The 22,202-nt window shown below is 37.8% G+C and overlaps 1 protein-coding gene across 1 annotated transcript; it reads left to right on the top strand.

Annotated features, from left to right (window-relative positions):
- Positions 1 to 1,676: 1,676 nt before the first annotated feature.
- Positions 1,677 to 21,971, top strand: UCP1 (uncoupling protein 1). The gene is made up of 6 exons (XM_051963991.1): positions 1,677 to 2,050; positions 6,611 to 6,809; positions 11,302 to 11,499; positions 11,611 to 11,712; positions 13,835 to 14,015; positions 20,776 to 21,971. Exons 1-6 carry the CDS (start codon positions 1,925 to 1,927, stop codon positions 20,900 to 20,902), a joined length of 933 nt encoding a protein of 310 aa, XP_051819951.1. The 5' UTR covers positions 1,677 to 1,924; the 3' UTR covers positions 20,903 to 21,971.
- Positions 21,972 to 22,202: the final 231 nt, after the last annotated feature.

Raw genomic sequence — 22,202 nt, 5'->3', positions numbered from 1 at the left:
GAGGAATTGCCTTTTTTAACTCCACAACATATCTTATTGTCAGTAATAATCGTCTGCCTAATTTTTCCCAAAATCTTCCATAAAGGGCTTAAAAATACACTTTCAAGTCTTTAAATTAGAATGTTTGTGGTACATTGGGATTGTTTTTTTTTTCCCCTTTGGATTTATATGCTCAATGTCTAGGGAAGTGCGTGGCATATAGTAGATTCTTAACACGTGTTTATTAATATTCTTGAGGGTTTTTATTTTCGTTAGGGTAGAAGACCTGTTTTCTTTAACAATTTGAGTTTTATGGAAATTTTTTTTGTTACTTCACGTGTGGTTTCTTAATTGTGAGTGGAGATAAGGGAAAGAACCTAAAACTTAAAAATTGTAAAAAAAAAAAAATGTTTTGAATGTAACTTGGGAAAAAATATTAAATAAATCAAAATTTTAAAATAAAATTATAATTAAAAAACCAACAAACAAGTGTTTATTGAATGACTGAATGAACTATTGTTCATCTATTGCTGGTAGCCTCTATGGATTCTGGGCAATATGGGTCTGAAAGCACCTCAGGAAGTTGTAAGGGAGTGGATATTGGGACAAAAGCTGTATGACCTAGAGAATATGGTGTCCATGTCTAAGTCCCCAGCCACTTTAGAGTCACATTTTGCAGGGACTGATACCCATCAGAAGGACTAAGGAAGGAGCAAAGGAACATTGAGACTTGAAACACATTGTCTTGCTATTTTTTTTTTTATTCTACCACTCTTGTTCTTTCTCACTCTTTCTTGCCCAGTCTTAGAGAGGTGAATTTATAAAACCATTTATAATGATTTTATATATATATAAGAATTTATAGTGAATTTTAAAAATCATACTTCTTTGGGGAGAAAGGGAAGGAACAGGATCATTTAGTCAACCAATACTTATTAAGCACGTACTATATGCCAGCACTGTGCTAAGTGCAGGTGATACCTTACCCTCAAGAAGTTCACAATTTCGTAGATTTGGGGTCATCTAGTCTAATCTTTTCATTTTAAAATGAGGAAATAGGGGGCGGCTAAGTGGTATGGTGGACAGAGCACCAGCCCTGAAGTCAGGAGGATCTGAGTTCAAATCTGGTCTCAGACACTTAATACTTCCTAGCTGTGTGACCCTGGGCAAGTCCCTTAACCCCAATTGCCTCAGGGGGGAAAAAAAAGGGAAATAGAGAATAAGAATGACTTGAGAAAACATTCTTGGGGCCATCAGGTCCATGACCACAATGGGTTCCCCACTGGAACGGCACCTGGCTGGTCTCTGTGACAGTCAGAGCAAATCCCCAGCTGAATCCCTTATCTGTGGGAGCACAAGTCACAGACATGTTTGTGCTAGAAGGTGATCGTGCTAAGACGTAGTGATGGTGGTTGAGTGGGAGAAAGGGAAAATGGAGAAAACCAAGGAGGCGGCAAGGTGGAATGGCCGAGGAGCTTCACTTGGGGCAGCAAGACCGGATTCAAATCCCTGCCAGTAGCTATGTGGCTGAGATTCAGGGTCCTCATCTTGGTGGGGAGAGGCTGACACGATCCCGTGCGCCTCAGGTCGGGAGCTAGGGGTAGACAGGTCGCCCTGCCACTGGCCCCTCCTCCCAGGCATCAGCTCAGTGGGAGGCTTTATAAAGAAGCCAGGCGCCCCAGAGGCATCGAGTGGAATTGGGTGCCCGAGATCCGAGCGAGTCCAGACTTCCCGAGGGCAGCAGCGCGCGTGTAAGCGCGCCCAGGAGTCATGCAGCGGCCCAGGCGAAGGGGACTCGCCTCTGCCTCGGCTTCTCCGTACCCTCCGCATCGAGGGTAGCAGCCTCAGGGTCCCGGTGGGAGGAAAACACTCCCCTTTCACTGCTCCACCCCACCCCCAGCTCCCTAAGGCAGCCCACCCCGCGGGAAACCCTTACTGAGCCGCAATGGTGGGGCTGAAACCCTCGGACGTGCCGCCCACCCCGGGCGTCAAGTTCCTCGGAGCCGGAGCCGCCGCCTGCATCGCGGATCTGGTCACCTTTCCGCTGGACACCGCCAAAGTCCGGCTGCAGGTAAGAGAGGAGAGGGGAGCGGGAGCGGGGAGGGGGAAGAGTAGGCTGAAGGAAAGAATAGGAGCTCGGGTCAAGCTCATCCCTCACCCCCATCCCCGAACACCAGAGATCATCTGTGGCAAATTGCATCACGTCCGTTTAAACGTTGGCTATTCCTGCCGGGGAGGAAAGTGGGCATTTTGCAGGGAGCCCTGGACTTAGCCCATATGGTGGAGGAGACAGAGACAGACATTGTCTCGAAGTTTTAACGCAGTTTAAAATTTTAAATTTGTCTAAAACTTAAATCTCAAAAGCCTCGGTACAGATTCTAACTTGGTTAGGGTTTAAATGTAAACCTGAATTAAGATTTTTTGGAACACCTGTGTGTGTAATCATTAATATGATACAATAAGCATATAAATATATAGTTTTCCATACATATATATATATCACTATATTGATTTATTATCATAAATATATAAAACTTAGGATTTCTGGCTATTGAATAAGATGACATATAATGAGGTCAAAGTGTAGTAAAATCAAGTAAAATCAGTTGATCTTAAGCAAAGATCACTTCATCTCCAGGAGCCCAAGTTCCCACATTTTCCCAGTGAAGTGATTGGAATATAGAGTCTCTAAGATCTCTTTCAGCTCTAGGTCTATGATCAAAGAAACAAAAAAATGAGATGAAATCAATACCTATTTCCATATTAATTGGAGGATCTTCAAGATAACCAATGATTACCTTGATTAGTTTATCTTTTAAGAATAAAGCTGCCTGGATCTGGCTCTAGTTCTCCCTAGATCCAAAAAAGTTGAGAGAGAAAGACAGAGAGACACACACACACACACACACACACACACACACACAGAGAGAGAGAGAGAGAGAGAGAGAGAGAGAGAGAGAGAGAGAGACAGACAGACAGACAGACAGACAGACAGACAGACAGACAGACACAGAGAGAGACAGACACAGAGAGAGACAGAGAGAGAGAGAGAGACAGAGAGAGAAAGAGAGAGAGAGAGAGAGAGAGAGAGAGAGAGAGAGAGAGAGGGAGAGAGGGAGGGAAGGAAAGAGGGAGGGAGGAAGAGAGAGAGAGAGAGAGAGAGAGGGAGAGAGGGAGGGAGAGAGGGAGGGAGAGAGAGAGGGAGGGAGGAAGAGAGAGGAAAAGAGGGAGAGAGAGGAAGGGAGGGAGAGAGAAAGAGGGAGGGAAGGAGAGAGGGAGGGAGGGAGAGAGGGAGGGAAGGAGAGAGAGAGAGAGAGAGAGAGAGAGAGAGAGAGAGAGAGAGAGAGAGAGAGAGAGAGAGAGAGAGAAGGAGAGAGGGAGGGAGGGAGGGATAGAGAGAGAGAGACAGAGACAGAGACAGAGACAGAGACAGAGAGACAGAGACAGAGAGAGAACTAACTAAAAAGAATTGAGCATGGACACAGGTTTAATTTAACCTCTCCATTGCACAGATAAGAAAAATGAGACCAGGGAGAGGAGGAAGTTGCCAGGTCACAGATAGTCATGAGTGGACCTTCATCAGAGGGAGCTCAGAGCAGTTTTGTCTCTTCCCTTTTCCTCTTTTGCTGATCCAGTTGCTTGGTTTCTAGATGTCCCTGATTAGATCTCATTCCCAGATTAGAAAGGCAGTGTGATAGGGTAATAAGAATATTGGACTTGGGTTGGAAAGCCAGCTCTAATCCTTTTTAGCTGTGTGAGGGAACAAGACCCCAAAACTTTCCAAGTTTCAGTGACCTCAACTTTAAAATGAGAATAATATACCAAGAAGCTGTAAGAAAAGCCCTTATGACTCATGAAGCTTATCAAGATGTGATGATTCCCAGTCACCTTTGCTATTTACTACCCTGAGGGACTTTGTACAAGACACTTCCCTTCCCTGCACCTCAGTTTCTTTGCCTGTAAAATGATACTGATTGAACTGGCTGGTCTCTGAGGTCCCTCCCAAATGTATATCTACAAATCTAGTGTCCCCTATGAACTGAAAGATTCATCACTATCACCAAGTAGGTGCATCTTAATGGCAAGAAAGAGGTGGAATGCAGGTAGTTAAGAAAGCAATACATAGAAGTTTACCAGGAGGAATATTTTTGAATGTTTACTTTTTAGAAAAGCACATTCCCCCCCTCAATTATATTTTATTTTTCCAAATACATGTAAGATAGTTTACACATTCATTTTGTAAGATTTTTTTATTCCAAATTTTTTCTCCCTCCCTTCTTCCTCCCCTCTTCCCAAGGTAGCATACAATCTGATATAAGTTAAACATGTACAATTCTTCTAAACATATTTCCATATTTGTCATGTTGTGCAAGAAAAATCAGACCAAAAGGAAAGACATGAGAAAGAAAAAAGAAAACAAACAAAAAGATAAAAATACTACACTTTGATCCATGTTCAGTCTCCATAATTCTCTTTCTGGATACAGTTGGCATTTTCTACCCCAAGTTTATTGGAATTGTCTTGGAAAAAGCTAAGTCATTCATAGTTGATCACCACACAATCTTGCTGTTACTGTGTACAATGTTCTCCTGGTTCCGCTCATTTCATTCATTATCAGTTATGTAAATCTTTGCAGGCTTTTTTGGAAATCAGCCTACTCATCATCTCTTATAGAATAATAACATTATATTCATATATCATAACTTATTCAGTTATTTCCAATTGATGGACATCCACTCAATTTCCAATTCCCTGTCACTTCAAAAAATTGCTGCTACATTTTTGTTGAGTTTTTTTTTTATTTGCACATGTGGGTCCGTCCCCCTCTTTTATAATCTCTTTGGGATTCAGTGACACTGCTGGTACAAAGGTGTGCCCAGTTTTATAGCCCTTTGGGCATAGTTCCAAATTCCTCTCCAGAATGATTGAATCAAGAAATGAATGTATTTTTAATGTCAGAAAATTCTGTTCTTCATAGCATAGATTAATTGCTTTTTGATGTAAGTAAAGCCACGTGTTAAGACTGAAGATTCAAAATGGCTGGGAGATGGTAATAGGGAATGGTAATAAGGAAAGGGAAATGGGGAAGGGGCTAAGTTTTATTTTTAAGTCAATGAAGTATCCCTCCAAGAAGTCTTGTGAGAAATAAAATTGTGAGAAAGGGCCCCAGCTGGCCTCAGATGTCCCAAAGGAAATTTTGATTTTAAGGCCAGCCCAAGAAATAGGGGCAAAGGGAGAAAGCAGACAATAATTCAAAATAGCAATATGGGAGACAGCGAGGTGACCCAGGGAATAGAGTGCTGGGCCTAAAGTTAGGAAGACTCCTCTTGCTGATGTCAAATCTGGCCTCAGACACTTTATTACCCTTGTGATCCTAGGGGAATCACTTAACCTGGTTTGCCTCAGTTTCTTTATCAGTAAAATGAACTGGAAAAAGAAATGGCAAACCACTTCTATATATTTACCAAGAAAACCCCAAATAGGGTCATGAAAAGTTGGATACGAACAACTAGCTTAAAGTCTACTCTAACAAGTGAGATAGTCTAATGAAGTCTTGACTTCATTTCCAATGAATCAATGATATTTTGCCAAGTTTGTGCTTTTCAAATAGTGTAGCCACTATTTCTTCTCATTTGCATAAAAATTTCTACAAGTTCTATTGATGTCTTTAAAAAAAACTTGCTTAATGAATTCATTCTGAATAAGATTTAGCAAATCTTATTTAGCATCATTTATTTTTTACCTTATTCCAAATATATCTTTCCACACTCCTTTATCCTCTCAGCTATCCCTTATAATAAAGATTAAAAGAGAAGGAAAAAATCCGTTCAGTAAAGCCATGTCTGATAGAATATGTGTAATATTTTACTCTTCCAAATTCACCCTCTAATCTTTGATCTCTTCAAAGGAGGGAGGGAGGTGAAGACTTTATATTGCACAGTAATTCTAGATACCCTTGTGACTCTGTGTTCCCTTTCTCTTTCCTCCCTCCATTTCCAGTGAGACATCTTTTGTAACTAAGGGGAAAAACACATCCATAGCATTTGATAGCATCTGCAATAGTGGAGTCAAACTCAAATACAGTCACTGGATCTTTCCAGACTGTAGAAAACCATATATTAATATTATCGGTTTTATTGTATTTTCATTTATTTTGTTATATATTTCCCAATTACTTTATGTGGTGCTTGCCCCATTCTGGAATTTGGGGGGCTGCATGGGGGAGGGCAGATGTTTGACATCTCTGATCTACATTACACACACACACACACACACACACACACACACACACACACACACACACACACTCACACATAACAGATCACCTCTTCAAGGAAAAGTTGTTCAGTTGTATCTGAACCTTGGTGGCCCCGTTTGGGGTTTTCTTGGCAAAGACACTGGAGTGGTTTGCCAGTTCCTTCAGATGAGGAAACTGAGACAAACAGGGTGAAGGGACTTGCCCAGCATGACACAGCTAGTAAGTGTCTGAGGCCGGATTTGAACTCCTGAAGATGAGTTTTGCTGACTCCCGGAAGGGTGTTCTATCCATTGTCCTTCCAGGGAACAGAAGGAGGTGCATCTCTGTATCTCTTCAGGGGCCAGATTCTAACCACACTTTCTGCCTTTATAGATCCAAGGTGAAGCCCAGAGCTCCGGAGCTGTCCGGTACAAAGGAGTGCTGGGGACCATTGTCACCCTGGTGAAAACCGAAGGACCGAGAAGTCTGTACAGCGGGCTGCATGCTGGGCTGCAGAGGCAGATGAGCTTTGCTTCCATTAGAATCGGGCTCTATGACACAGTCAAACAGTTCTACAACAATGGAAGAGAAAGTAATTGGAGAGCAGGAGGGTGGGTTGTGTTGTGTGTGTGTGCATGGGGGTCTGTGTGCGTGTGTTCCAGAGTGACCGGCCCAGTCCAAGGACCGCAGAGACCTCCACATGATGGGTTAAGGAGACTTAGCAGAGCGTCACTGCCTGGGCCCTTCGCTTTCTAGGGGGGCCAACGATAGTCTTGCCATCTTGAGGCAGAGTTGTACATCCCGTGCCCTCAAAGTCCAGTGACAAGACTTAACGTGTAAACAAATAGAAAGTGCTGAAACTAGAGCCAGGAAAGATTGGGTTGAAAGTCTACTCCTGATATCTGCTCACCTGTTTAAACATGTGCAATTCACACTCTTGAATTTGGAGTCAGGGCACCTGAATCAAATCCCAGATTTAATACTTAACTACGGTTCATTTGGGGCTACTTCTGTGATTCTAAATGTATCACAAATGAAACCTGAAGGGCTCCCAACTACATTCATTCTAGTTCATTTTATTAAGATGGAAGTAGAGAGAAAAGGCTAAGGATCTGCCAATTTATACTCCAGACAAATAATCAAAAAGAAAAGGTTTGTTTGGGGGAGAAATAAAATATTAAACCTGAAAAAATATATAATAATATGTATTTTGTGTTATCTGCAACCAAAAAGAACTAAGGATTCTGATTGTAAATCAATACATGCTATGTTCACTGCTTTTTTTCTGTTTTTTTATCTTTTTATCTCTTCCATGGTTTTTCCCTTTTGCTCTGATTTTTCTCTCCCAACATAATTCATAAAACAACGTGTATTAAAATAAGCTAAAAAGTTACAAAGAAAAAATATGTATTTTGGTTCAATCAGTCAATAAGCATTTATTAAGCACCTACTTGGAGAAAAAAAATGGCAAACCAATCCAGTGTCTTTACCAAAAACCAAAAAAACCCATGGACACTATTTGAGTACTATGATCTAAGGGTCATGAAAAGTCCCATAAGACTGAATGATTGAGCAACAATAAAGCACCTACTATGTGCTGAGCACTGTAGTAGGCACTGGGAATCCAAAGAAAGGCAAAACAGTTCCCGCTCCCAAGGAATTTTCTCTAATGGGGAACATAATATGAAAAAAAATTAAGTACAAAAAGGTACAGGGTGTTTTGGAAGTAATCAATAGAGAGAAAGCACCAGCTTTAAGGGATATTAGAAAGGCTTCACATAAAAAGAAAGATTTTATTTGGGATTTGAAGGAATGCAGGGAATTCAGAAGGCAGAAGGCATGAAGGACAATAGGGGAAAATGTTGGAAGATGAAAGATGGAGTGCCATGATTGGAGAATAGCAAGGAAGCTAATATTCCTGGATCCCAGTGCACTTGAGGGTGGAATAAATTTTAAAAGACTGCAAAAGTTGAGTGGTGGGAATCAACTTACTTATTATTATTATTATTTTGCTGAGGCAATTAGGGTTAAGTGACTTGTTTAGGGTCTCACAGCTAAGAAGTATTAAGTGTCTGAGGCTGGATTTGAACGCAAGTCCTCCTGACTTCAGGGCTAGTGCTCTAGCCATCTAGCTACCCTGGGCATCAAGTTATGAAAGGATTTGAATGTCAAGCAGGATCTTGATCCTGGAGATGATAGAGAACAATTGGAGTTTATTGAATAAGAGTAGGGTGGGATGATTTAGTTCTTTGCTTTAGGAAGATCACTTTGATGGCAAGAGTGAGGAAAGATTTGAAGTAGAAAGACCAAATACAAGGCTATTGCAATGGGCAATGAGACCCTGTAGTAGGGTGGAAGTAACATCAGAAGATAGAAGGGGCTATGTGAGCAAACTTGGTCATAGATTAAATGAGAGGGTGAGAAATAGCAGGGAGTCAAGGATGACACCCAAGTTTCAAGGCTAAGTTTTATCCAAGCATCATTTCTACTTATTTCAATTATGGTATAATAGTGGTGATAAAAATCAACAGTCTATCAGGAAATATTTGTTAAGTATCCATTTTATGCCAAATATTATATTTTGGAGCAAACAAATAATATTTTTTAATTTAATTTAATTTTCTATAAAATTCTATAACTTCAATTTAATTTAATTTTCTATAAATTTCTATAATATAATTTCTGTAACATGGCTGGTTGTTTTGTTATGATCTCTAAGTCCTATTTGAAATTTTATGAAATTATGCCTAGAGCAAAGAAGTAGGTCTTAAGATTTCTAGCCGAGTCAATATATATTTTAATTAGTATATGTTGCATTTATTTCATTTTTTATTTTTCAAATATATCCCTTTTTTCTCTACTTCTTAGATAGCCATACTTCTAACATAGAAGGGGAAAAAAAGGAGAAAAAATTTAAGAGTAGCTGAATTTAAGACTATTCTTACCATGCAAAGAAGGGAGAGAAGAGCACTTTTTCATTTCTTCTTCAGGGACAAGCTTATTTACACAGTGTTTAGATTTTAGGGGTTTTTTGTTTGTTTTTTCAAACCAATCAATTTTTAATTTTTTTCTAATCAATTTTTAAAATAGTGCAGAACTGACACTTTCAAATTGTAATGAGAATCCCTTGAACAACAAAGAGGTCAAATCAGTCAATAATGAAAGAAATTATTCAAGCTGTTCACTGAAATATCAAATGCTGAAGCTAAAGTTGAAATTCTTTGAGCACATAATAAGAAAAAGGACTCATTAGAAAAGACCCTGATGTTGAGAGTGACTAAAGAGGTTGGCTGATAATGAGATGAATAGAGAGCATCGTGGAAGCAATGAAGATGAGCTTGGACAGACTTCAAGATACAGTGGAGGATGGAAGAGCCTGACATGCTGTATGATCTTGTGGGTCATGAAGTGTCAAAATGACAATGATTGAACATTTTTTTTTTCTATGGGGAGCGAAATAACCCAGTGGATAGAGTGCTGGGTCTGTCAGACACTTACTAGCTGTGTGACCCAGGACCAGCAATTTAACTACTGTTTACCTCAGTTTCCTCCACTGTAAAATGGGGGATAATAATAGCACGTACCCCCCAAGGTTGTTGTGAAGCTTAAAGAATATAATATTTATCAAAAGGGTTAGCACTCTGACTGGAATATTGTAGATACTTATAAATGTTTACTTCTTTCTCCTTCCTTCCAGCTTGCTCTTTCCCTTTAGAGGCACATGACCAAACTATGAGAAAATTTAGAGGGAAATAGTTTCACCTGTTGAACCCACTGACATCTGCCCCATCAGCTCTCTACCCAACAATTGAATGGCCTCATCATACATGGATCAAGTTCTAGCAAGCCTGATGGATAGAGTTCCCTAAGAGGGGCCTTTGCTTAAATAGGATCAGAAGGGGGCCACAGCATTAAATTAAAACAACCACAAAGATACACATGTTATTTCTGTGCTTCAGTGATTTATTATTTTGACAGTATAGATTTTCCTTCCACTGATGCAATTTGCATTGAAGTTATAGCATTTATAACTCAGAAGGTGGTATCCAGTGAAAATTCATTACCCTTTGGCCAGTCTAGAAATGAGCCTCTCCAGACTGAGCGAGGCTAGACCTAACTGACCTTGTGGGCCCATTGGGATAGCTTTTCAAACCCAGACTTAAGTTCACACCACAATGGTGCCTTAGAAAAAGGCCCTTATGGAGTAAAAGTCTAATTGTGATTCAGTAAATGATATAAACACAATCATTTTGGAGTGATGGTTTTAAAAAAAAAAAAGCACAATATCCATACATAGATATAAAAATGCATATATTTGGTTTGGCCCTGTGATTTTACTAGTATGGAGAACTTCCTTCCCCTTTATACAAATGAGCAAATTCTCTGTAACTCTCTTCAACTGTTAGAGATTTTCCTGGAACCCCGGAAAGGTTGTCCCTTGCCCATGATCACAGACAATTTGTGTCAAAGGCAGGTCTCAAAGTCTGATTTCCTTCCAAAACTGACCACCTGCCTTTTTTGGTAGGGCTACCACTAGGGTAAGATGATCTAGACTTTGCCTCAGGGTACCAAGTTTAGAGGAAGCTGACAGCTGCCTGTAATCTATTACACAGAAACAACAGGTTTTTAGCAGCTACTTAACAAGAAAAATTAGTTTATAAAAGAGACTATCATAGTAAGGCTGGGGTCAAATACTTCCAGAAAACTACTCTTCTGTCCCTTATCCCCATCCTTCTGATATTTTTTCAGTAGCAAACTGTTCTTGATTCTCTGCTTTGGAGCAGCATTCTCCCACTTCATTTGGAGGTACCATTCAACTGTTTAACCTGGTGTGAAATTTTCCACTTATGCCTTTGCTATCTGGAAGGCTGCAATGGAGCCAGAAAGAGCTGAGTTTGAAACTAGACTGACATTTACTACCTGTGTGAGCGTGTGCTTAATTTTTCTAAATAAAGTAGATATCTGTTCTTACTGCTACTCAATGCAAATTCAACCTACAGGAGCACTGTGCATCTTGAAATAGACTCTACAATAAGTGGGGTTTTTTTGTTTGTTGTTGTTTTGTCTTCCCTTCTGGGTAATAGCAGCTGGAATTGGAAGCAGAATCCTGGCAGGGTGCACCACTGGTGGGTTGGCAGTCATAGTAGCACAGCCTACAGATGTGGTGAAAGTCAGACTTCAAGCACAGAGCAACCTATCCGGTGCCAAATCCCGATACACCGGGACTTTCCATGCCTACAAAACCATAGCAACAGAAGAAGGACCAAGAGGGCTTTGGAAAGGTAACTAATTTTAATTTATTCAAGCTGAAGAGTAAACACCAGAGTTTATTTTAAACACAAACTGAGTTCTAATCTATATCAAAATCATTCAATCATCTACTTTTTTTCCAGGGACAGCACCCAATGTGACAAGAAATGCTATTGTCAATTCTGCAGAACTAGTAACCTATGATTTAATAAAGGAGAACCTTTTGAAATACAACCTACTCACAGGTAACTTGCTATTTGAAATAATGAAAACAATCTTACTTATTTTCTCTTTCTCTTGGGGTTTCTCCTTATTAATGTAAATGCTGAATTTCTGGAGTAAACTCTATAAAGGCAAGAGCTTCATTTGTTACCTATGTAGACGCAATACCTAGCACATAGTGAGCACTTAATAAATCATTATTCAGTTGAATTGATTATTCTCACAATATCATTAAGATAGCCACACTTTTTCAGTCATTTCAAAAGGTAAAGTTTTCAGGATTATGGATGTCTCTTCCAGTGAAACAGATGATACAATTCATCCAAATCTCAGTAGATAATCTTTGTGTGTTGCTGTGATTGAAAATAAACAAATGTATGAATGAATGAATGAATGAATGACATTTCAAATTATCAAGTGACTTTTTTAGTGATAATCCATTCTAAATTTCACCAGGCTGATACTCAAGTTGAAGGTATAGGGCAGACACTTGAAGTCTTTTCTTCTTGCTAGAAAGGACATACCAGAATTTGGGCTCCATTGGTATACCTTTGAAAACTTAGTTCATTTCCTCAACATAAATAATGAATACTGTAGTAGGACTCCAGTGAAGAGTGTATATGTACTTATATATATGTGGACACAAAAACATACACATGCACCTGTGCACAGTCCTGTAAAGATTTATTGAGAATGTTAAACCATTTTTTCAAAGGAAGAAAATGTTCTAGGTCCTAGTTTTGAGGGTGTTAGAACTATCTAAATTTTCTACTTCATTGTAATCATCTAAATTTCAATTGGTTTCTTTTTTAGGCATGGTATTTTAATTTGGTAAAAATATCAATTCCTTAAGTAGGACGTAAATTCTTGGAAGTCAGGGATTATGTTTGTTTCTATCTTTGAGTCTCTACCACTGCTTACCATATAATATATGTTTCAAATATTTGTTGAATGAATGAATCTTGCAATAGATTGGTATTAACATTATTTTCTACATCGTAAATTTCTTATATTTCATTTTTTCCAATTACATGTAAAAACAATTTTTAACATTTTAATTTTTAAGTTCCAAATTCTCTTTCCCCTACTTGAGAAGGCAAGTGATTTTATACAAAATCTGTATAGTCATGCAAAATTTTTCATATAATTAGCAAAATTAGAGTCACCTTGAACGCCACTCAAAAATCTTGTTATAAAATGGTTTCATTTAAAAGGCAGTAATGTAGTATGGACCCCCAATGACACCATCCTGCCAACAATGGTTACCAGGTTTATGTATTCTTCTCCTTTGAAAATAAGCAATTTGGGGCCAGAGCTTAGGTCTCCGGCTCTAACTCTAGTAATGCATAATTAATAAGCTTAAACTGACTCTATTGTTTGCTGATTTAAGGAGAAAAGAGGGAGAAAAATGTGGAACTCAAAGAATGTTGAGAGAATCTTTACGTGTAATTGGAAAAATATAATTCTATATATAAAAAACAAATAAACCTCACTACAAATGACTCCCTGAAAATAATTTTGGCCTATCTCAATAGATCTAGATAAATAACACATTATATAATATAGCTTACTTTAATCCCAAAGACAGTACAATAAAATCTAAATGAACATTAAGTATATTTGTGCTTCTAATATGATCGCAGTGTGCCAGCATCCAAAGTAGTAATTAAAAATCAGCAACTAAAAAAATTTCTGACTATGTGATGCTCATCTATGATAGATTTAGCTCTCCTCAGTAATACAGGGATCCAAGACAATTCCAGTAGATTCATGAGGGAAAATGCCATCCACATCTTGGGAAAGAATTAAGGAGACTGAATGAGGATTGAAATGTACTATTTTCACTTTTTTTTTCTTTCTTGTGATTTTTCCCTTTTGTTCTGATTTTTCCTTCACAACCATGACTGGAAATGTGTTCAACATTATTTTACATGTATCAGATTGCTTGCTATCTTGGAGAGGGAGGAGGAAAGGGAAGGAAGGAAGGAGAAAACATTTGGAACTGAAAATCTTATAAAAAATGAATGTTGAAAACTATCTTTATATGTAATTGGAAAAAAATAAAATACTGTTAAATGGCTGGAAGTGGGTGATGGGATAATTACTTGCTAATTGAGCTTCCCTTCTTCCCTTGATTATTTGTAGATAATCTACCTTGCCATTTTGTATCGGCCTTTGGCGCTGGATTTTGCACAACAGTGGTAGCATCTCCAGTTGATGTGGTAAAGACTCGATACATGAATTCTCCACCAGGACAATATACCAGCGCTCCCAAATGTGCATGGACAATGCTCACAAGGGAAGGACCAACCGCATTTTACAAAGGGTAGGACCTCCTATGTCTAAAACTTCATTTTGTTCCAGGCATTTGTGTTAAGGAGATATGCTGACATTTGGAATTTTGAGTTAGGCTGCTCTGTAACCAGTCGACTATATCAGTGTAATACCCATTTTTCACTATCTTCTTATCAGTTTTCCCACCGAATATATTTACAAACATCTATTCTTTCTTCCTTGATCATGAATTTCACCAACTGATTTGAAGTCTATAGGGAGCTACAGAAATTCAGCCTTTACTAAGAGGGCAGCTTTAGGTTATCCAGAGGTTTTAAGAAAAGAATTAAATCCATTCCAAACCATTCTGCTTTTTTATTTAGTTTCCAACACAAGAAAAAAGTAGGAACTATATAAATTTCATGTAAACAACCTGAACAGATCCTTTGCAAATATTTTGTTTTCTTTCTGCTTCTGGGTTGTAGAAGATGCTAACCTCTTGAGTAATGATGTACTGATGATTACAGAGAATGATTTCTGCCACTTCTCATGAGCCCTTGAGCAAATCACTTCTACCTTTTAGGGTCTGTTTCTTCTTTAGTAAAGTATAGGATATTTTCCAGCTCCAAATCCAATCCTTCTGATAAATGATTAGCCACTGGTGGCATGGTGTGCATAAAGAGGTGACCTAGAATCTGTTCAGATCTAGCCTCCGAGGCACTTAAGGAGTTCTGTGACCCTAAGCAAGCCATGCAACCTCTGTCCCAGTTTCCCCAATTGCAAAGTGAGGATGAAAATAGCATCCATCCAACAGGGCTGTGAGCATCAAGTGAGATGGTATTTATAAAAGGATTTTAAAATGGTGTCTGACACATAGTAGTTGTTATTTATCCTTTGTCCTCAAAGAGCATCATGATGATGTCCATGGCAGGCAAGAGAATTGGATTTCAGTGAGGGAAGGCTGGGTAAGATCCCCTGCCTCATTTTCTCCTCCAGAGTCATCTGGGATCAGTGGCCAAATATAGGTCAGGACAGCATAGCAAGTGCTTTTTAAATATTTGTTCCTTTTACCTCACTAAGGTTAATTTTTCTTACTTTAGAATATAGGAGAACTTTTGCGCACATTAAGTCTTCCTGACAAAACACACACACACACACACACACACACACACACACACACACACACACACACACACACACCCTAGTTCCAAAAAATAAATAAATGAAAAGAAGTAGTCTAGGAATGCCTTCCTTCTTTTCCTCAGAAAAATTCCCCAAAGCAAGCTAAAGCATTTGGAAACATTTAATTTACTTTTTTGTGAAAACACAAACAAGAAAAATTGAACATATTTGAGTATTTTTCAGTCATTCTGATTCTTCATGACCCCATTTGGGGATCTCTTGGCAAAGATACTGAAGGGGATTGCCATTTACTTCTCCAGCTCATTTTACAGATAAGGAAACTGAGGCAAACAGAATAACAGGATTTATCTAGGGTTCCATCACTGGTAAGTGTCTGAGGTCAGACTGGAACCCCCAAAGATGAATGTTCTTTTCTCTAGGATTAGAACTCTATCCACTGTGCCATTTCCTCTCTCCTCAGTAACCTCATCCAGCCCTCCCTCACTTAAATTCAATTCTCTTGCATATCATGGCATCACCCCCCTGATGCCATGATTCTCTTCAAGAATGAAGAACAAACATCAACAACCCCTTGATTGAACACAAACCACAAATGTCTACCACTTGCACTTTAAAAGATTTTATTATGTTACAGATTATAATATAGATATATTATAGAATATAATATATTATGTATATTAGATATATGTTACATTATAATATATAGCTATTATATTATTAAAAGATAACATTAGAGATATTATAATATGTTATATTATTATAGATTATATAATATTATATAACAATAAACAATAAAAAAGTAAGTAATAAAAGATAACTCGTCTTAATAAAATACATTTAAATAATAAAATATTTAAACAATTTTATAATTTTTAAAGAATAAAAGATCATAACTTGTTCTGCTTGTTTCTATGTTCCCTTCCAAAATTTCTTCTCTAAAATATTTCTCAATTTTGTTGCTATTGTTAATAATTGTTTACAGAATTATGTTTATTTTGTTGCTTTGTTCCTTCTTTCACTTTTCTTGGCAGAATTCTTGACACTGCTTTACCTTTGTCACACAAATCTTTTAGTAAAAATGAAGAGGAAAGGACTTCTTTAGTATCAGAGTATTCATTATGGAGAGTCCATTGTTATAAACCATAGTCCCAAACCCCAGTTCTTTTGGAGAGTTTTCATGAATCACTGTTTAATTTGTGCCCTGATCCAAGGTTTCTTCAGGGTTTTTACTCTATCCTGGGAGTGTTAGAATTTGCTTTCATTTCTCAATTTCTGCAGAAAAGAGTTCTCAGCCCCCCAATACAAGCCCACAGGTTAATAATATATAATAATAATAATAATATGATTTTTGTTGTTCAATCGTTTCAATTATGTCCAACTCTTTGTGATCCCATTAGGGATCTTCTTGTCAAAGATGCCATGTCCTCCTTTGGTTCAATTTACAAATGAGGAAACTGAGGCAAAATTAAACAATCTGCCCAGGGTCACAAAAGCAGAGAGACTTGAGGCAGGAAGATCCAACAGCAGGCCATTATCATTATCATTATTAATGAAAAGATGGGGGTCTATACCAGGTTAGTGACATTGGAGAGAAGAATATGTATATGTGTGTATATGCACACATCTGTATATATGCCCACATATATAAAGACAGAGAGAGAAAGAGAGACGTGTGTGCAGTGGACTGGATATAATAAAATCTACCCCTTATATAGCGTTTTAAGTTTTGTAAAGCTTTTCTCCAATATTTTGTTCAAGCCTCACAAAAAACCCTTGGAGGTTTGTACTATTATTAATCCCATTTTATAGATGAGGAAATGGAGGCAAAGCAGAGTTCGGCGATATACCCAGGATCACAGACCATTTAAGTATATAAGGTCTTCCTGATTCCAGTTCTATCTACTACATCACCTAATTGTCTTAGATGGATTAAGAATGAGTGCAGAGAATGACCTAGGTAACTGGGACAATGATGGTGCCTGTGAAAATGGGGAAGTTAGGAAAAGGCTTAGAGGAAATGATAATGTACATAGTGAGAGCTCTCTCTATAGGAAATAGTTTTAGATACTCAGTAGAGATATAGTTGGAACTGTGAATCAGGAGGTCAGGAGAGAGGTTAGACCTGGAAGAATAAATGTAAGAATCATCTCCATAGAGAAAATATAACCCATGGAAATTTATGAGATCATGAAGACAAATAATATAGAGCAAGAAAAGAAGGCGGTCCAAGACAGAGTTTTGGGTCTTAGTGAGCTTAACTTGAATGAAACAGGGCTTCATTAGATACAGATTCAGATAAGGCAGGATATCACCCCCCCCAAAAAAAAAAAAAAGAAAGAAAAAAGAGAGTACCAAGTAGAGTGATTAATAATCTCAAAGGCTCCAGAGAGGTCAAGGAGAAGATTGAGAAGAGATTGTTAGATTGTTAGAGATCCCTGGTAACCTTAAAGACAGAGATTTCCATTGAATTGTGAGGTTGGAAGTCACATAACAGAAACAGAGGCATTGATTTTAGATCATTTTCTCAGGGAAAAAAAAGGAGGAAAAATGTAGGACAATATATAGCAGGGATAGATTCATTAGTGAAGGGATTTTAAGGATGACAGACATGGGTGTGTTTATAAGCAGTAGGGAAACAGCTAATAGGGAGAGAATGACTATTATCAAGATGGGGATGATATGGAGGTATAGCTAGAAGAGACAGGATGGAATGGGATCATTTGTGCTTGGAGAAGGATTAGCCTTGGCAAAGAGAATGATCACCTCTTCATGTGACACAGGGGTGAAGCAGATGATACTGGGAGAGAGGAAGAGGAGAAAAGAGGGATCCCCGTGAATGGGCTCAATTTTTTTCAATGAAATATGAAGCAATGTTTTTAGCTAAGAGGAATTGGGAGGGGTATCATGGAAAGTCAGACGAGGAATAAAAGTTTGAAAAAGTTATTACAATAAAGTAGTGAACTGATAGGAGAGATCTAAGAGCATTGTCTTGGTCAAGTTGAGATCATGTAATATGAATTTATAATAGATGCAATAGAGTACAATTATGAGATCTTCTCCATTTCTGTTCAGTAACATGTGATTGGGAGTGAAGACCATGAATGGTAATGAAAGTGGGAGTAACCAAATCATGGACCTTGCCAAAACATGATAGGAAGACAGGGTCAGGGGGCAAGGAACTCTAGAGCAGAAAATGTACATAATTTAATTGGCTCATTAAGGATTCCAGGGAAGGGAGTGTTGGTCTGGGAAAAACCTGAAGGATGGAGAAACTGGAAGTCATTAGAAAGACAAAGAACAAATTTGAGAGTCATAAGGAAAAGGAAGAGATGGAATGATAAGATTATAAGATAAAGTAATTTCATAATTTGTGAACATAAAACACTTGTTTCATGGAAAAATCAAGACTACAAGTAAACAAGGTCATGGGAATGGAAAAACTGAGGACCTTGAAAGTTAGGGTGTTGCATCAGTAATATGCATCTTGATACTTACATAAGTGTAGCTTTAATTTGTGTGGAAAAGGCCAAAGATAATCACATTCTATGCTTTAATGAAGGAATTAAGGTCTTTATAGACTTTTAACTAAAATTAGACTAAACATAGACTAAATATAGACTAAATTTTTTAGCAAAAAATCCACCTGTTTTCTTCCTGACCTCGTCCTATCTCTTTGTTTATTCCTTCATATCAGCACCTTCTGCAGCATGACAGAAGCTAATATAGTGGTTCCTAACAGTTAGGATTTTAGTATCGCTGTCTATCCCTCTGCCTCACTTCCGTAGGACATCATTTTCTTTCCAGTCTTCCAACTAAATGGCATCTTTCTGAATTCAAATCTAACCTCAACTTACTAGTTATCTGGGTAGTACTCAATCCCATTTGTCTCAGTTTCCTCATTGATGAGTGGGAGAAGGAAATGGTAAACCACTCTGATGTCTTGGATTTAAAAAAAAAAAAAAAAAAGAAAGAAAAAAACCACCAAATGAGGTAGGTAATGAAGAGTCAAACAGAACTGGAAAATGACTCGAAAACAAGTTCACAAGTTTCAGAGTCATCCTTGACTCCTCACTGTACTTTATCCTATATCCAATCAGTTGCTGAGTATTGTCAATTTTCCTTCCATTTATGTATACATTTTGTATTTATGTAGTTATCGGCATGTTTTCTCTCCCATTACAGTACAAATTCCTTGAGGACAAAAACCTTGTTTTTGCTTTTTTTTTTTTTTTTTTTTTTTTTTTGTCATCTCAAAAACTTAGCATATTTCCTGCACATAATGAACACTAAAAAAGGTTTAGTTATAAATTATACATTCACTCTGGTCCTTCCTTATTATCCTATTGCCTGGACTTTTAATTTTTAACTAAATTGCACTCCTGCCTCTTCTCTTTCTTCCAAGGCTCAAACTAATATTTCTGAAGCAGAAACTGAACCACGTTACTTTTGTGTTCCTGAGCAATGCCACTAGTTCCCTATTTTTTCTATAAAGTTTTATGTATAAAACCCTTTGCAACTTTGGTCTCAAACTGCCTCTCTCCCTTCTGCATTAGTTCCTAATAGTCTACATTCTACTTCCGTGCCTTTGCCAAATGGTCCCTCATGCATGGAATTGGGTCCATTATAAATTCACGTTACATAATCTTCACCTCCAACTTCTTTAAAGTCCCTAGTCATTTTAAAAACTCAGTTCAAGTGACAATTTCTAATTGGATTATTTTATACCTACTACTTAACATACGCTCTCCTAAGTTTGTATTTATCTTGTATGTGTTTTCTACATATTTATAAACATGTTGTCCGAGAAACATGAATTCCTTGAGAACAGGGACTATTTGTGTTTCTGTCTTTACATCCCCTTTATGCTTTAAACAAAGTGCTTAGTATATAATACATACTTAACATGCTTACTATATTAGGGAATGACTAGCATGAAAACTTCCTCCACCAGTGCATACCACTGATGCTTTTAAGACTGACTAGCTAAGTCCTAGGGAGTTGTCATTAGCATTTAGAGCTTAAATGTTGGCCAGGGTCACACAGCTATCGTCAGGGCCAGGAACTAAAGTTTCAGGTTCAAAGTCTGTTGCTCCATATGCCATTTATATATTGTACATATTTGCATCTTGTTCATGCAAAGGCATTTTTGTGAAATAAAATGAGACAATCTACTGTCATTGCTATATGGAAGTGAGTCATTCGTATTCAAGAAATAGAATAGTGAATGTCATATAAAAGAGAAGGGGTGGGGGTAAAAACAGTAGTTGGGAGCAAGATGAAATATGTAGTCAAAGAAGAACTTCAAAGAGACAGCATTAAGGAAATGAAGTTAGAAAAAAGAAGATGGGCTAAATAGTTAGTGTCCCATCCAAGAGAATATAAGATGCTGTGAACTTATGGGGAGATGTGAGCAAACCATGTAGAGTGGTCAGACATAGATGAGTTAGGATCTGAATTGTTGAAGGCAGCTACTGAGCTGGGGTCTGAGATCACAGACCCTTCTAGGTATCTGAACTCGAGTAACTGTACAATGCCTTGTACATAGCATCAATCAGGTGCTGAAAGGCAAAGTGACCAAGGCTTCCATATTATTCTAACTTGTAAATTTAACTTGTACCTCTGTGAATGAAATGACATGTGATGATATATATATATACATATTCTTCTAGGTTTGTGCCTTCCTTCTTAAGACTAGGATCCTGGAATGTTGTTATGTTCGTATCCTATGAACAGCTGAAAAGGGCCATGATGGGATCCAGGCCGACTATTGATTGTGCCACAGAATCATCTTTATAAAAGATACTGCAGGAAGATACTGGTGGGAATATTTAATGTGTATTTGGACCCAAAAAGTCATGCATTTCTTGCCATAAAGATTACAAAAGTATATTATTTGGAAAGGGCTAAGTACTGGGTAAAACATTGGCCCGGAGTTGGGAAGACATGATTTCAGATGTGGCCTCAGACACTAATAACTGTGTGATGCTGGATACATCATTAAACCTATTTGCCTCAATCCACTGAAGAAGGAAATGGCAAAGCACTCCAGTATCTTTGCCAAGAAAACCCCAAATAAAGTCACTGAGAGTGAGACCCAACTGAAATGATTGAATAACAAAGTCCATCTTATCCTGGAGACTAGATCAAGACCAAGAAGGAAGAGGGAAGGAGGTGAGAAGGGAGGGAGGGAAAAAGTATATTTTGGTCTGTATTCATAACATTAAGCTCTTTCTTTGGAGGCAGATAATACCAAAGAACTCATGATGAAAAGGGCTATCTTGGATTGTTATATTGCTAAGAAAAGCTAACTTGTTCACAATTCTTCTTCAGTTATTGCTGTTACTGTATAGTGTTCTCCTGATCCTGCTTGCTTCACTTCATGTCAGTTCATGGAAGTCTTTCCAGTTTTCCTGAAATTATCCTGCTTATGATTTCTCATAGTGCAATAATATTCCATGACAATCATATATCACAACTTATTCAGTTATTCCCTGATTAATGAGCATCCCTTCAAATTCTTATCATACACCAAAAAACCTAATAACAATACAATGATCCAAGATTACTCTGAAGGAGTTGTGATGAAAATTGCTATCTATACCCAAAGAAAGAGCTAATTGTGTCTAAATACAGATTGAAGCATATTTTTTAAACTTTATTTTTCTTGAGGGTTTTTTTGGGGGAGGAATCTGTTTTCTTTCTCAACATTATGAAAATATTTTGCATAACCTCACATGTGCCTTCTCAGTGGGGATGGGATGGGAAAGAAGGGAGAGAATCTGAAACTCAAATTTTTTAAAACAAATGTAAAAAAATGTGTTTTACATGTAACTAGGGAAAATAAAAATATTAAATTTTTTAAAAAGCTGCTATAAATATCTTTATACAAATAAGTTCTTTTCCCTTTTCTCTCTTTGGGATAGAGATTTAGAAGTCAAAATCTTCACTTAAAGATGAGGAAACTGAGGCACAAGGAGACTGAGTGACTTATTTAGGTCACAGAGGTAGCTGAGCCAGAATTTAAACACAAATCATCTGACTTGAAATCTCTTTCCCCTGTATTTACCACAAGGCTTTGTACCCAATCAACGAAGAA

The sequence above is a fragment of the Antechinus flavipes genome, chromosome 6, assembly GCF_016432865.1.
Source record: "Antechinus flavipes isolate AdamAnt ecotype Samford, QLD, Australia chromosome 6, AdamAnt_v2, whole genome shotgun sequence".
Classification (NCBI taxonomy): domain Eukaryota; kingdom Metazoa; phylum Chordata; class Mammalia; order Dasyuromorphia; family Dasyuridae; genus Antechinus; species Antechinus flavipes.
This window is presented reverse-complemented; position numbering and strand designations above follow the sequence as displayed.